At 45.9% G+C, this 15,420-nt stretch overlaps 2 protein-coding genes across 3 annotated transcripts in view; one reads left to right on the forward strand and one right to left on the reverse strand.

Moving 5' to 3' along the window:
- Window positions 1–3,793: 3,793 nt before the first annotated feature.
- LOC117097382 (translation initiation factor IF-2-like) lies at window positions 3,794–7,377 on the reverse strand. The gene has a single exon (XM_033235246.1). It carries the CDS (start codon window positions 7,375–7,377, stop codon window positions 6,262–6,264), a length of 1,116 nt encoding a protein of 371 aa, XP_033091137.1. The 3' UTR covers window positions 3,794–6,261.
- Window positions 6,223–15,420, forward strand: part of ZBTB2 (zinc finger and BTB domain containing 2) — a 32,009-nt gene continuing 22,811 nt past the window's right edge. Inside the window, exon 1 of one of the 2 annotated variants that reach the window (XM_033235057.1) lies at window positions 6,223–6,455. The gene's annotated coding sequence lies outside the window, so the exon portion shown is untranslated. Of the gene's footprint in view, window positions 6,456–6,861; window positions 6,988–15,420 lie in introns of those variants that run through there. The other variant, XM_033235058.1, reaches the window with a different exon arrangement.

A 15,420-nucleotide genomic window follows, 5' to 3' on the forward strand; every position in this document is an offset into this window, starting at 1 on the left:
TTGCAGTGAGCCAAGATCATGCCACTACACTCCAGCCTGCACACAGGAGTTAAGACTCCATCTCAAAAAAAATAAAGTAGCCATTATCCCATTCTGTGAAGCAAAGGTGTAAGATAACTTATTATATCCCAACCTATTATTTAGAAAAGCCTGATGGATTAAAAAATAATTTTAAGGAAGTCTTTAGAAATGTATCCTGCCTTCGCTCACTACCAACATCATCCTATTCCTTATATCACTAAGCTAAAACTAGTCTTAGAACAAAATCCTTCCAGATCAAAAATTCTATGAAAATTTCACAGCATAAATAAGTGTAGTATTCTTTACACTTTTTTTTTTTTTTTTTTGAGACGGAGTCTCGCTCTGTCACCCAGGCTGGAGTGCTGTGGCCGGATCTCAGCTCACTGCAAGCTCCGCCTCCCAGGTTCACGCCATTCTCCTGCCTCAGCCTCCCGGGTAGCTGGGACTACAGGCGCCGCTACCTCGCCTGGCTAGTTTTTTGTAGTTTTTTTTAGTAGAGACGGGGATTCACCGTGTTAGCCAGGATGGTCTCGATCTCCTGACCTCGTGATCCACCCGTCTCGGCCTCCCAAAGTGCTGGGATTACAGGCTTGAGCCACCGCGCCCGGCCTACACTTTTACACTTAAATTCTCATCAAGTCACAACATCCTTTCTGGGTTCTCAAAATGGGCTAATTGGAATTAGTTTGCACAGTACATCTCATGGTGAGTATACAGGCAGCATCCGGAACAGTCTGTACAAAATAGTTTGAAATCATTTAATAAGTACATTTTCTATTTCCTCTTAAAAATGAACAGGAGGGGTGCTAGTATGAAGAATCTAGACACCGAGCATTATCTGTATTTTAAAGTATATTATAATATGGAGGTCTGCAAACTGGAAGACTGGCAAACAGTTCTACAGCGTAATTTCTTAATTTTCTCATCTTATCAGCTCACGTTATTCATGACAAAGGTCAGAGAAATTTGTGAGATTTTCCTAGAGTGAATGACCTTGGGCTGCTTAATTAAATTCTTTGAGCCTGCTTCCTCAAATTGAAGATTGAGAAGGAAGTGTGACTAGATGCCCTTAGAGAGAAAAACTGAACTAAGGTAATTACTTACAGGTTGACTTCAGCATGGCTTTTGGTTCAATCCTAACTCATCTTTACAATGGAAAAACAGGCCAGGGCGGTGGCTCATGCCTGAGATCCTAGCACTTTGGGAGGCCGAGGCAGGTGGATCACCTGAGGTCGAGAGTTTGAGACCAGGCTGGCCAACATAGTGATACCCCATCTCTACTAAAAATACAAAACTAGCCGGGCGCGGTGGCTCAAGCCTGTAATCCCAGCACTTTGGGAGGCCGAGACGGGCGGATCACGAGGTCAGGAGATCGAGACCATCCTGGCTAACACGGTGAAACCCCGTCTCTACTAAAAATACAAAAAACTAGCCGGGCGAGGTGGCGGGCGCCTGTAGTCCCAGCCACTCGGGAGGCTGAGGCAGGAGAATGGCATAAGCCGGGAGGCGGAGCTTGCAGTGAGCTGAGATCCGCCCACAGCACTCCAGCCTGGGCGACAGAGCGAGACCCCGTCTCAAAACAAAACAAAACAAAACAAAACTAGCCGGACGTGATGGTGGGCGCCTGTAATCCCAGCTACTAGGGAGGCTGAGGCAGGACAATCACCTGAGCTCGGAAGGCAGAGGCAAGGCTGCAGTGAGCTGCGATCACGCCACTGCACTCCGGCCTGGGCGACACAGCAAGACTCCATCTCTAAATAAATACATAAAATATAAAGTGGAAAAACATATAAATGTGGCACCTATTAAAATATGTCCATAATTCTTTGATACTTGTCCCTTGAGTTTGGGCTGGACTTAGTGACTTGTTTTTAACAGAACATGGCGGCCGGGCGCGGTGGCTCAAGCCTGTAATCCCAGCACTTTGGGAGGCCGAGACGGGCGGATCACAAGGTCAGAAGATCCAGACCATCCTGGCTAATACGGTGAAACCCCGTCTCTACTGAAGAATACAAAAAACTAGCCGGGCGAGGAGGCGGGCGCCTGTAGTCCCAGCTACTTAGGAGGCGAAGGCAGGAGAATGGCGTAAACCCGGGAGGCGGAGCTTGCAGTGAGCTGAGATCCGGCCACTGCACTCCAGCCTGGGCGACAGAGCCAGACTCCGTCTCAAAAAAAAAAAAAAAAAAAATAGAACATGGCAGAAGTGATAGTGTGTGGCCTCCTCTCTGTTCTTGCTTGAGTCACCTACTCTGGGGGTAGCTAGCCTCCGCCATGTGAGGACACTCAAGCAGTCCAATGAAGAACTTCCATGGTCAGCCATAGCTGACTTGCCAAGCGAGAGCCACCTTGGAACCTCATGAAAAACTCTGACCCAGAACCACCTAACTAAGCTACTCCCAGATTCCTGACCCACAGAAACTACATGAGATAAACACAAGTTTATTGTTTTAAACCACTAAGTTTTGGGTTAATTTGTAACAGTAAGAGAATATACCAGTATTTTTTAAATAGTGGGTCCTGACTCGTTAGTGGTTGAAAAAAATCAATTTAAGGCAGCAATATCAACTTTAAAAAAATGAAATAGAAGATAGTAGAGTATATCACTCTTAATACAAATACTATTTCCTTAAAATTTTTTGTTTTACATGTATGTGTATACTAGGTACAATTTAAAATGTGTTTCTTACAACTACAGCTGAAAACATTAAAACCCACAAGTCTAATCAGTAGGTTTAAAACAAAAAGCTCCCTAAAGCATAGGGAGTTCCTTCAGGGACTCTGGTCTCAATAACAACCAACTATAAACAAGCATTTTCTATAAACTTTATGACCAAACCAACGAAATGTAAGACACTCTCACAATACATCTTTTCTGATGTATACACTAAGCTTGATACACAACACACAGGGCATGGCTATCTGCCCTAGAGTTTAATGTCTAACATGTAAAAGTATGTCATTCTCCTAATTTAAGAAATTACTCAACAGGACTTCCTTCACAAAATTAGTGAAAAATGCTGCTTTGGACTCAAAACCGCATTTATTTTTTCCTACTATTATTTTTTTTTTTAAATCAATGTTAAAGGAAATTCCATCTTCAACCTAAGCACACACACACTCACAAACACAAGAGATCTACTACTATTAAATTGTTTTCTGGGCTGGGCACAATGGCTCACACCTGTAATCCCAGTACTTTGGGAGGCTGAGGAGGGTGGATCACAAGGTCAGGAGATCAAGACCAACCTGGCCAACATTGCGAAACCCCGTCTTTACTTAAAAAAAAAAACAAAACAAAACATTGGACGGGCATAGTGGCGGGCACCTGTAGTCCCAGCTACTCGGGAGGCTGAGGCATGAGAATCGCTTGAAACCAGGAGGCAGACGTTGCAGTGAGTCGATATCGAGCCACTGTACTCCAGTTTGGGCGACAGAATGAGACTCTATCTCAAAAAAAAAAAAAAGTTTTCTGCTCATTGTCCAAGTCTCATTGGAACTATTCTCTTCAGAATACAAGCAAGTGCATATTTTTATGGTTGTGTCTCAGCAGAACACAAATCAAAACTTTCAGCAACACCAGACTCTGCAGAATATTCATGCAATCTTTTGATGAATCCACTCAGATTGCTTGCACTGTGATTTTCATTGAAGTAAAAAGTGTTAAAAAACTATTTCTGAATTCCTAATTTACCAGATTCTCAAAATACCAAAATAAATTGGCACATAATCAAACAGTGATTTAACTTTTTTTCCTTTTTAGAGATAGGATCGCACTCTGTTGCCCAGACTAGGGTGCAGTGATGCGATCATGGCTCACTGCAGCCTCGAACTCCTGGACTGAATGCGATCCTGCCACCTCAGCCTCCCAAGCTGAGATTACAGGCCCACACCACCATGCGTGGCTAATTCATTTTTTCTAATACATGGGATTTCCTTATATTGTCCTGGCCGACCTGCAACTCCTGGGCTCAAGACATTTTTCTGAAAGTACTGGGATTACAGGTGTGAGCCACCACGCTCAGCCTTTTTATTTTTCTTATTGCTGTACTAGGGACATTTGTGACTTTCCCACAATGAGACTTAGTAGAGAACTGAAAGCTTCCCTTGGCCCTATCCTGAAATACACTAACTAGCTCTTACGTGCCAGGGCTGTTTTCTCCTCAACCCTTGCAAATATATGTATCCATATAAATATATCCAACTATTTCAACAAGTTGTAGAAAATATAGTCTGTATAGCTCTCTTTATAACGCTATTACTTGATGATCCTGACTACAAGTTGGAATTATCTGCATACTTGGCAAAATTCAAGTGTGGCTGCCTATGCCTCAAGAGAACGAGCAGCAAACCAGTCCAGTCCTAAATTCGAGTAGCAGCTCTTGAAGAGAATAGGATGCACTTGATAGGCTTTCTTTAGGACTGATATTCAGTTCCTGGGCTTACCCCTGGGTTTCTTTCTATAAGCCTATATAGAGTGTAGCGCTAGGAAATATTCAGTGATCTCAAAAATAAGCATAGTTACTTTGACTCAAGACCAATTACTCTACACACACAGGCAAATTTCTGCCCAATGGTATCAAGTTTAGCATTAGTTTTGCCCACTTTTTCTTTTATTTTTTCTTAAATCAGTATCACTTTTCACATGAGCACTCCACCAACACCATAAGGTTGAAAAATTTCAGAATGAAAGTCCAAAAGAATTAAGAACCTACAGATCTCTATGATTCTCTACAAAATAATCAACATCATTTTAGTTTCCTAATAAGATGAGACGGACCTCAATACTCAAGCCAATCCAAGGAACATGCCAGTCTGAAGGCCAACTTTGATGTTCCAGTGACAGAGGTGCAGTAGAATACTTAGATCAGAATTTGGTTTTGGAGGCAGACATTTACTCACTAAAGTCACTTATCTAGCTGATCAAAAAACAGTAAAGTTCAAGGCAAGTGTACACTGAATCTATTATCCATCTGAGAGCCACTGAAGCTACACAGCTGCTTATTTTGTCTTCAAAGAAGGAATTAGTCATCAGTACCTGCAGGTATAACTAGATTGCTAAATAAAAGATTTTTAGGAGGGACACTTCTATGTATTAAATTGTCTTAAGATGGTAAGCTTGCCTTAAGTGATTTAAACTATGTGCCAGGCATTGTGTTGGTGGTCAGACTGTGTAAACCAACATGGGTTAGACATCATAATCAGGTTAACATGACTTGAAACCAGAGTATCCGAGAAACTGCTGCCTCCACTTCCTTAAGAATACAGCCATATCCTTTCTAAATCTCAAAAAATCCTAGATGTGTAAAGATATCATTAAATTCCAATCCTTAAAGAACTAAACTGCATTTCCCCCAAAAACACACGAATTCTAGAAAAATGGCAACAACCAAAAGTAAATTTTAAAATGTTAAAAATGACCAGGAAATTCTAACTTCTCTGCCATGTTTCAGGATCTCCCCGTTAAAAGATTTTCCACACCTCTAAATCTAACAGAATAGCCAACACCGGAATCCATACCTCAAAGACCAAAACCTAACAGGAGAATAAATTGTTAACAAACATGCGTTGCAGACTTTCATTTTTGGGGGGCCAAAACTTCAAAAAGGAAAATCCAGTTGCTGAAACAACCATCAAATTCAACCCTAACAGAAACATCTGACGTCGCTCAACTAATCTGCAAGGAAAAGGAAGCACCTCTACCTCTGTGCACAGTACAGGCATCTACTTCAGCATGACTTTCAGTTACCATTGGTGACAGAAAGATACTGGTTTACAGTATCTCCCCGGTTTAAAACAAACACGGAAAGTCAAGGGACAAGCGTAAAGGCCAAAAGATCTCAAGCAGAAGCCGGCAGAAGGATACGAGCAGTGGCTCTCCATCTCTACCCGGAGCATCTCAAGGACTGGTCCTACCTAAACACTTTATGTAAACAAGGGGCTTGTGACTCAGGCCTCCAGCCCCAATAGGTGGAGAGAAGTTTCCTCGCCTCGGCTGCACATGGTCTGCAGAAGTTTGGCTGGAGCAGAGCGCGGAGCCTGGGTGGGAGCGGCAGTGGAGTGCTGCAGGCGGCGGCGGCGGCGGCAGAGCAGCAGGAGGCGGAGGCGGGCGGGGGGAGGGGAGCGGCTGGGGGGGGCGGAGGGGGCTCTTGCCGCCACTGCTCTCTCGCCGCCTCTCCCCCCCGGCGGGAGCCGCTCGCAGCCTCTTTGCACAAGTCTCTCCGCTCTCTCGGTCATGTGACCTTAACGTAACCGGACAGGAAAAGCCCCGCCGCCGCCGCCGCCGCCGCGCCGGAGACACCGACCGCGGCGGCAGCAGCAGCAGCAGCAGCAGCAGAGAGAGGCAGAGGCGGCGGCGGCGGCGGGGAGGACAGCACGGCCGAGGCTGCCCAGCAGCGCCTCCTCCACACCCCCCGCCGCAGCAGCACCGGCGACAGGTAAGCGCGCACCGCCTCCGCCTCCCGGGGCCGGTGCCCACGTGCCACCCCTAGCCCAGGGTCCGGGAAGGCGGGGGGGGGGGCGGGGGCCACCGGAGCTCGCAAACGGTTCCGGCAGCGGCAGTGGCAACAAAGACGACGAATGACCCTCGTCCCAGGGCTCCGGGTGCAGGCAGGCGGAGGGCCCAGGCCACTCGGGGACCGGTTCTGGGAAGCGAGGGCAGGGGCGCCTCGCGGGGGCGGTGGCGGCTGCGCCTGGCGCCGGGGCTCTGGCCGCTTGACAAAACCATCCCCCGGAGCCAGGCGGCGGCGAGTCGGCAGCGGCTCCATCCGGGGTTTTGCGGGAGGGGGAGGGGACGGAAGCCGAGAGGGCGGGCGGCGGATCGGAGGGAGGGAGGAAGGGGAGGGGGGCGATTCGCGTTCCGTTCCCCGTGGCCGGTCCCTCCCTTCCCACCGCCACCGCGAAGTGCGCCCTGGGCGGCGGCGACCGGTGAGCGTCCCGCGCTGGAGCCCTCGGAGGCGGGCCCGTCAGGTGCGTAATCCTTTCGACGCCTCGCCGCCGCCTCCTGCTGCTGCCGCCGCTGCTGCTTCGGCGGCAAGGCCGCAAGCTGCGGAAGTGGGTTTGGGGGAGGGGAGGGAGGAGGGAGGGGGAAGGGAGGGATCCGGTCCGACCGGAGCAGGCCCGGCCTCTCTGGCGCTTCTCCCAGCTGCAGCGGCTCCTACAGCTGCTGCCGCTACTGCTGCGGCTCCGCCTCCCGCTCACGGGCGGGGGCGCGCACGCGCGCTTCCGGCCTCCTCGGGTCTCGCGCTGTCTCCGGCTCTCGCGCGCGCTCATCCCCTCTCCCTGGCTGGGCCACCCCCGCCCCCGGCGTTGGGGCTGTTTCGCCGGCCGGGGCGTTGCGCACGGCGTAGGCGTCGGCATTGTGTTAAACTCCGCGGGACTTGCGGCGAGCGCGCGCGCGCACGCGGGACTGAGAGAAGCGGCGAGCGTGCAACGCGGCCGGAGTGCGTCGCCCCTCCCTCCCCCTCAGCCCCTCGGGGACGGGGACAGGGACGGGGACGGGGGCGGGGCCGGCGAGACCGGAGGGGGCCAGAGGGCCCCGGCGCCGCGCCCCCGGCCCCGCCCCTGGCCAGGCCCCTGCCCCGCGGGGCGGGTGGGGTGAGGTGGCTCTTGCTGCGCGCTCAGGCGGGCTGGGGACGCGTCGGCTTCTGTGGCGCCGCCCCTGTCGCCCGCTCCCTGCGGCTGCAGGCCGGGCCCAGTCCCGGGTGCTGAGCGCGTTGAGCCGGCGGCTTCGAGCTTCCGCCCGACGTGCGATCTGCGCCTGCGATACAGCCCGGGTTGGCCCCGAGCGCGCTGTGGTTTCGGCTGCTTAGCCTCGGGGCGTGGGACCCTCGCGGCCCTCACGCCCCGACCGGACCCCGAGGCGAGGAGGCTGCTTCCCGGTGCCGGCGTCGTTTTCTCGGTGTAGCGAAACCCCTAAACCGTTCTTGTTTAAACAAAGCCGCAAGAGAGAACTGTTTAGCCAGAAGCTGCAAAGGAAGCTGGGTTTTGCCGCTTTTAGCTGGTAGTAAAAGAGGCAATAAAGAAGCGAGGTTAGCAGAGTAGGCGAGGGCCTGGGCCAGGAGAAGCTGCAGCTACGCCTTTTACTGCAGGAACTTCCACCCGAATACGTGAACTCCTAATTATGCCTTGGGGATATAACCCGGCTCTCGCTCCCCGCCTCCCCCAGCTGCATTGTTCATTAGCTCTTTCATCATACAATGGGCCCACTGAGTTTGTGAGCATCGATTCTATTCATTTTCTCAGGGTATTGTTTTAGTAAAATAAAGCATAAAAGCATAGAGAAGGTCAGAATTATCAAAACTCCGGGGGTGGGGGAGGGCTCTGGGATTACTTAAACGTGCTGCCGTGGCCTTGCTAATGTAAATCTATGCCGAGCTCCGCTGGAGCGCCAGTGCTAGTTGTACACACCACTAGCGTTTTAGTGTGGGAGTACCCTGAAAGTTTAATACAGAATTGGGACTATGCCATTTTAATTCTCATTTGTCTGATTTATCACAAACCAAAATTACAAATTGGTAAGGTAAATTCCACTGCATTCTGAATGATCTTGGTGTGTATCCAGGATGTTTTCAAACTGTTAAAAGGTCATTCTTGGCCGGGCGCGGAGGCTCAAGCCTGTAATCCCAGCACTTTGGGAGGCCGAGACGGGCGGATCACGAGGTCAGGAGATCAAGACCATCCTGGCTAACCGGTGAAACCCCGTCTCTACTAAAAAATACAAAAAACTAGCCGGGCGAGGTGGCGGGCGCCTGTAGTCCCAGCTACTCGGGAGGCTGAGGCAGGAGAATGACGTGAACCCGGGAGGCGGAGCTTGCAGTGAGCGGAGATCCGGCCACTGTACCCCAGCCTGGGCGACAGAGCGAGACTCCGTCTCAAAAAAAAAAAAAAAAAAAGGTCATTCTTTTCTTTATTTTTTCTTTTTAATAAGAGACAGGGGTCTTGCCATGTTGCCCAAGGCGGTCTTGAAATCCTGGGCTCAAGCAGTCCTCCCGCCTCGGCCTCCCAAAGTGCTGGGATTACAGGGGTGAGCCACCGCTCCTGGACAAGAAGGCAATATTTAAGAGCATAGTAATTTACCACTAATAGGACATCCTTTTAAACTGGGCATTTCTCATTTAATAAACTTGTAGTTTATTTGCTAGACAAAGAATTGGCCAGTTATTGAAGCAATCATAAGTGCAAGAAGTGATATGCCAGTGCCACTGAGAGTCAACAGTGGAGTAGTCTACAGTGGAGTGTAGTCTACACCCCTAAAACTGTGTCATACAGTCCAAGTGCATACTTGCCAGTTTTAAAGCTTCTCTTCAAAGGGGATGTAAATACGTTGATGCTCAGCAACGTAGCAGCAGAGAATAAACACTAATCATGTTTTAAGTTATAGAATAAAAGCTGCCACAGTAACACCTGCTTTTTTGTCTTAAACTTTTGTATGAACTTTATAGTAACCTCCAAACTCTGCACTTTTGTAAGACAATATAAAATAATACAAAAATGTGTTCATGGCCAAGCAAAGTGGCTCACTCACGCCTGTAATCCCAGCACTTTGGGAGGCCAAGGCTGGAGGATTGCTTGAAGCCAAGAGTTCAAGACCAACCTGGGTAACATAGACCCCCCATCTGTATTAGAAAAGAAAATGTATTCACCCCAACCCTATAAAGAGATATACCTTGTAATCTTGTGATTTCAAGTACCCACAGCATGCCCCTGAGTAAGTGGATGTGCTTTCCTCAATTTGAGACTTACCAAAATAGAGAAGGAAATACCTAAAGCTCATCTGTATCATCGGCCTGGGATCAGCAGCTTTAGAGGTGGGGACTGTCCTGCCAGCTCTTACTGTTTCTTGGTGCTTCATCCGTAGCCCCACTCACCTTTCCCTGCAGGAACTTGGAAAAGCTGGGCAAGCCCCGTGGCACCAGCCTGCACAGGAAAGAAAGATTGAAACAACTGGTTTACTGGTAATTTTTTTTACCATAAAATGCCAAATGCACCTGACAAAGGTCATTTATCATCACTTTTCCTATTTTCGAATGCTCTTTGGCTCTCTGAACATGACCTGAAAACCTAAAAGGGAATTGAACGTTTTTATTTCCCTGAAGAAAAAAAAATGTAAGCATGCTAAGCATTAGACCAAGAATATTTCTAAAATCTTCTTTATGCTGAAGTAGGTTATAATTTGAACTAGCAAATTAAACTGTTAGACAATTAAAATATTACTTTGAATTGATAGTAAATAAGATTCAGTATTTTTACAATGCTGATAGAGCCATTAAGATATGGAATCAGGGCCGGGCGCGGTGGCTCAAGCCTGTAATCCCAGCACTTTGGGAGGCCGAGACGGGCGGATCACGAGGTCAGGAGATCGAGACCATCCTGGCTAACACGGTGAAACCCCGTCTCTACTAAAAATACAAAAAAAACTAGCCGGGCGAGGTGGCGGGCACCTGTAGTCCCGGCTACTCGGGAGGCTGAGGCAGGAGAATGGCATAAACCCGGGAGGCGGAGCTTGCAGTGAGCTGAGATCTGGCCACTGCACTCCAGCCCTGGCGACAGAGCGAGACTCCGCCTCAAAAAAAAAAAAATTAATAAAAATAAAAAGATATGGAATCAGTAGTCCCAGAACCTTACAAGGAGTTGGCAGCACAAGACATATAGATCCGTTTTAGAAGCCAACTTGGTGGCTCCTATTTATGCTCAAACTCATAACCCCCAGTTCACATGCTTGAGGTATGCATCACATGCCTTTGAGTGTCACTTTAAGAAAGTTCAGTGTTCAAAGATAGGAATTTGAAAAACGCTTTTATGTATCTGGCCAAGTACTAAGGGAAACTACATTTTTACTTTTGTAAGATATTTTAGTGTACTTTTTTTTTTTTTTTTGAGACGGAGTGTCACTCTGTCCCCAGGCTGGAGTGCAGTGGCGCGATCTCGGCTCACTGGCTCACTGCAAGCTCCGCCTTCCAGATTCACACCATTCTCCAGCCTCAGCCTCCCAAGTAGCTGGGACTACAGGCGCCTGCCACCATGCCTGGCTAATTTTTTTGTATTTTTAGTAGAGACGGGTTTCACTGTGTTAGCCAGGGTTTCACTGTGTTAGCCAGGATGGTCTCTATCTTCTGACCTCGTGACCCACCCGCCTCGGCCTCCCAAAGCGCTGGGATTACAGGCGTGAGCCACCGTGCCCGGCCATACTATTCTCTTAAATAGGGCGCACTCGCTAAGTTCTGCACCAAGCAGAGTAAGCGTCAGAATCCTCTACTCTGGAATGATTTTAAAGTGTGCATGTTCTCCGGCACCGGGAGAGTCATTAGGTTCTCTGAGTCCCAAAGTGATTCTGAACGGCACTTGTCTAAGTGTGGTCTGCAGACTTCTCAGCGTTGACACTGAGAAGATCTGCTTAATTCAGTGAGCCAATGTTTTCCAAATGATCAACGGATGATGTTAAAAATCATGAATGAGTAAATGATCCATTGAAAGTGGATAGACCAATGAATATTACTATAATAGAGTAGGAAAAGTTAATTCAGTTATGTAGTTTTACATTACACAACCAACTTTTAAGAAAGTACCACTTGTCAAGTTTTGGTATAATAGAAAAGAAGACTATTACCTGAAAAGGCTATTAAAATACTCCTTTTTCCAACTACATAGGTGGGTGAGGCTGGATTTTCTTCACTACTCAACCAAAACAGAGTTAATTGAGGAGTAAAAGCAAAATCCGGTTGTCTTCTGTTAAAGAGAAATTGCAAAAATATAAAAAGACACCACTTTGTTGTTTTAGAAAATATAATTATTTTTTCATAAAAATGTTCTGTACTTTAACATGTAATGGGTTGTTTTTAATTGAATTAAATATTTCTAAAATTTCACCATTTTAATTTCTAATATGGTAAATGTCAATAGTTAAAATCCATATAAACATATAATTCGTTTTCTTAATAATTTTTAAGACCATTAAGGGATCCCAACACCAAAAAGTTTGAGAAGCCCTGCTCTAAAATATTGAAATATGTTATTAAGACTTTGAGTTAAACACATTTGAAACTGTGTTATATACCCTGAACTACACAATTAGGTGATTATATTTTCTTCAGATTAATTTTACAAATCATCTTATGGCATATGAAAAACGAAGGCAATCTCTATTCTGGTGGATTACTAGAAGCAGATTAGTTTTTTGTTGTTGTTGTTTTGAGACAGGGTCTTACTCCTTCATCCAGGTTAGAGTGCAGTGGCACGACCATGGCTCACAGCAGCCTCAACCTTCCTGGCTCAAGCAGTCTTCCCACTTCAGCCCCCTAGTAGCTGGGACCATGGGTACATGCCACCACATTCAGCTAATTTTCTTTTTATAGAGACAGGGTCTCATCATGTTGTGCAGGCTGGTCTCCAGGGCTCAAGTGATCTGCCCACCTTGGCCTCTCAAAGTGCTAAGATTACAGGGGTGAGCCACTGTCCTCAGCCCAGATTAGTTTTTTAATTTTGCTGTGTGTAATCATTTGTAAGTTTCCTTCAGGTTGATTGTAGCATAATGCCTTTAGAATTATTACTTTAATACGAACTCTTTATTAGCCATAAATCTCTGATCTACTTCTGTTTGACACCTAAGATGTCCCTGAATTGCCTCCTTATGACCCCAACTTACATTTGGAAACTAAAAACTAAGTGTAAACATAGGGAAAATATAATTGAAAACAGTAGTATTTTACAAATCCAATGCTTTTTAACATGAAAATAAATGCTGTTAGTTTTTGCCCCTCTCTTTTCTAATTACTATGGAAGAAGGTTGACTAAGGAAATGTTAAGAAAAAAATGCCAATCCATTATCACAACTAAATAAGATGCATTTGCTATTTTCAAAATACAGTTTTAAAATATATTAAAATTTGAATGACCAGCCTCATTCAGGTTTGCTTCATGGGCCCTCCAATATTAATTATTAATAATAGTAATTGAAAAAGCAGCTTTTCATCCTGGTAAATGGTCAAAACTACTTGCTTGTGGGTAATACTTCTACTCTTACTGATTGTCCTTTGCATTACAATATTCATTTATGCTTCACTTAAATAAAATCGAGGACTTCAGAGGACCCTTTTTGTGCCCTTGAAACCGATAGTGTAAGTGGTGTTTAGTGTCTTAGAACAGCTATTATCTTTAAAAACGGAATCAACAATTTCCGAAAGCTGTTTTGGTGTCCTATACTTATACTGAAAATGAAGGAGGAACTTAGGTTGTCAAAATATAACATAATTGTATGTGCCCCATTCTTCTGCACCTCCAAAAGGATGAGTGACTTGCTTACGGATCAGCCCACATGTGCTCTGTGATGGAAGCTGAAAGCAAGTGACAGCTAGGTGGTCAGTGTCCCATTATCAAGTAGGAAACAGTGGTGACAATGAAAACCAAAGCATTAAATAATCTAAAAGGTCATTTGTATTTGGCTTTAGAAAATGTTTTTTATTTTTTCAACATGAGTATGTCTGATAGTCGCTGAATTTAGTTAAGAAAAGTAAAAACTTTGTACACATACAGAAAGAAGGCATTCCATGAAAACCCATTTATAGGCACTGCCTCCTCTCTCCAGTGCTACTTTTCTTCAGTTCCTTTCAGCTTACTATTCTAATTTAGAAAAGACAAATGACTTGTTTTTTATTTAGTTGGAGTTTTTTTTTTAAGTTCATTTACAGTGTTAAATGGTTGGGGATTTTACATAGGTCTTCAGTTTCATGTCTTGATTTTCGGCCCTTTGTGACTGGGATCAGGAAGAACTTTTAGGAATGCTCTGTAGAGCAAGGTAGTAGAGTGGAGACAACGTGAACTGTATGCCCAGAAGACCAGAGTTCAATCCTGACTCTATTTGTTGACAATTTTAACCTCTCTCAACTACAGTGTAGTGATTTAAGGACATGGCTTTTCTGAAGACTCAGACAAATCACAGTCAGGACTTCCAAGCTCCAGACCAGTGTAACCAACATATACTCTGCATCTCCACTTGGTTATCTCAAAAGTATCTCAAACCCAACATGTGTGAACCTAACTTCTTGCCCTTCCCACCAAACTGGGTATTTGCCCTGTGTTCCCTCCTGTTGGAGAGCACCAAGATCTATCCAGTTATACAAATAAGAAGTCTAGGAAGTCTTCCTGGACATTTTGATCTGCTCCATTCTCCTTCATCTGACTCATCAACCAGGTCTGTTGGTTTTTTTTGTCTTCTAAATATCTTTTGACTCCTGCCAATTTCCTCCATCTTCCTCAGTACCACCTGAGTCCATTATCTCTTTTGTAGACCACTAGCAGTTGTCCCCTTTAGACCATTGTCCAGCAGGTCTTCACTTACCCGCTTGTTACCCCCTCCTCCCCCGTTTGATTAGTTCTGCAGTCTGTATGTTGTAGAGATCTTATCAAGTCATCGTGCTTAAAATCCCCTTGGGTGGCTTCCCATTGTTTTTAAGATTTGGACCAAAATCATTAATATGACGTCTGTCTCCATCCTCCTTTTCTCTGGCTCTTTACCCTTCAGGGTTATTGTGAATTATAAAGCACTATTCAGAAATTAATTATTAGCATGAAGAAACACAAGGTAGTATTTTTAAATTGAAAAATTATTCCAAAACATAGCAGGTGTTAAATTAATGAGAATTTTTTAGGTCAATCTAGGATAACTAGAAACTCAACTTCTACCCCCAGTCACCCAGCTGGTGAGAGGCAGAGCCTTGACTGGAACTCAGCACTCTTCTCCTCCTGGAGCATCTGCTTATTAATTTACTTAACAAATGCTAAACCCTAGGCCGTATGCAAGGCACTGGGATAAAATAGTAAATGATAAGGAAGATTTGTTGCCAGCTTTCCAGAAGCATCAGGCAATGTGTATAAACTGGCTCGTTCACAGATGCACCAGGGCAAGGAGAACATGAGGGGCAGGGGTGTGTGTATGTGTGTGAGTGAGTGTGTCTGTCTGTTCGTCTCATGTTCCTCTGAAAGCAGCATATTCAAAATCCTAAGAGTAGAGGTTCGAAGCCTGTGTACAGATGCGACCCCTCTCCCCTAACCCTTTAGAGCTCAGGCTGCCAAGCTGCCCAGCCTTGAGAGTGAAGCCTTTGAGCAGTAAGTATTGTACGCTGTCAGGAGCCAAATCATCACCAGGGTGTTCAGGACCTTCTGGGAAACGAAACTGCCATTCCTTAGCTTAGCTTAGCTTATCCAGAAGTCCGAAAGTAAGTGAAATAACCTCATTTTGTCTCCATTATCAATATATTCAAATGAAACTGAATTTTTAGTAATGTTTGTATTTCAAAACAAGCTGGACCCTTGATGATCCATTCATAGAGATCACCAAACTGACAGTCGCGTATCAAGAAAATAATTAGCTGGGCAATGTGACATGCATTTCTAGTCCCAGCTACT

Source organism: Trachypithecus francoisi, unplaced genomic scaffold (genome assembly GCF_009764315.1).
Source record: "Trachypithecus francoisi isolate TF-2019V2 unplaced genomic scaffold, Tfra_2.0 Lachesis_group15, whole genome shotgun sequence".
In the NCBI taxonomy this organism is placed as follows: Eukaryota; Metazoa; Chordata; class Mammalia; order Primates; family Cercopithecidae; genus Trachypithecus; species Trachypithecus francoisi.

Coding starts and splice junctions, on each gene's coding strand:
- LOC117097382 (XM_033235246.1), bottom strand. CDS start 7,377: ATGCCGACGCCTACGCCGTGCGCAACGCCCCGGCCGGCGAAACAGCCC.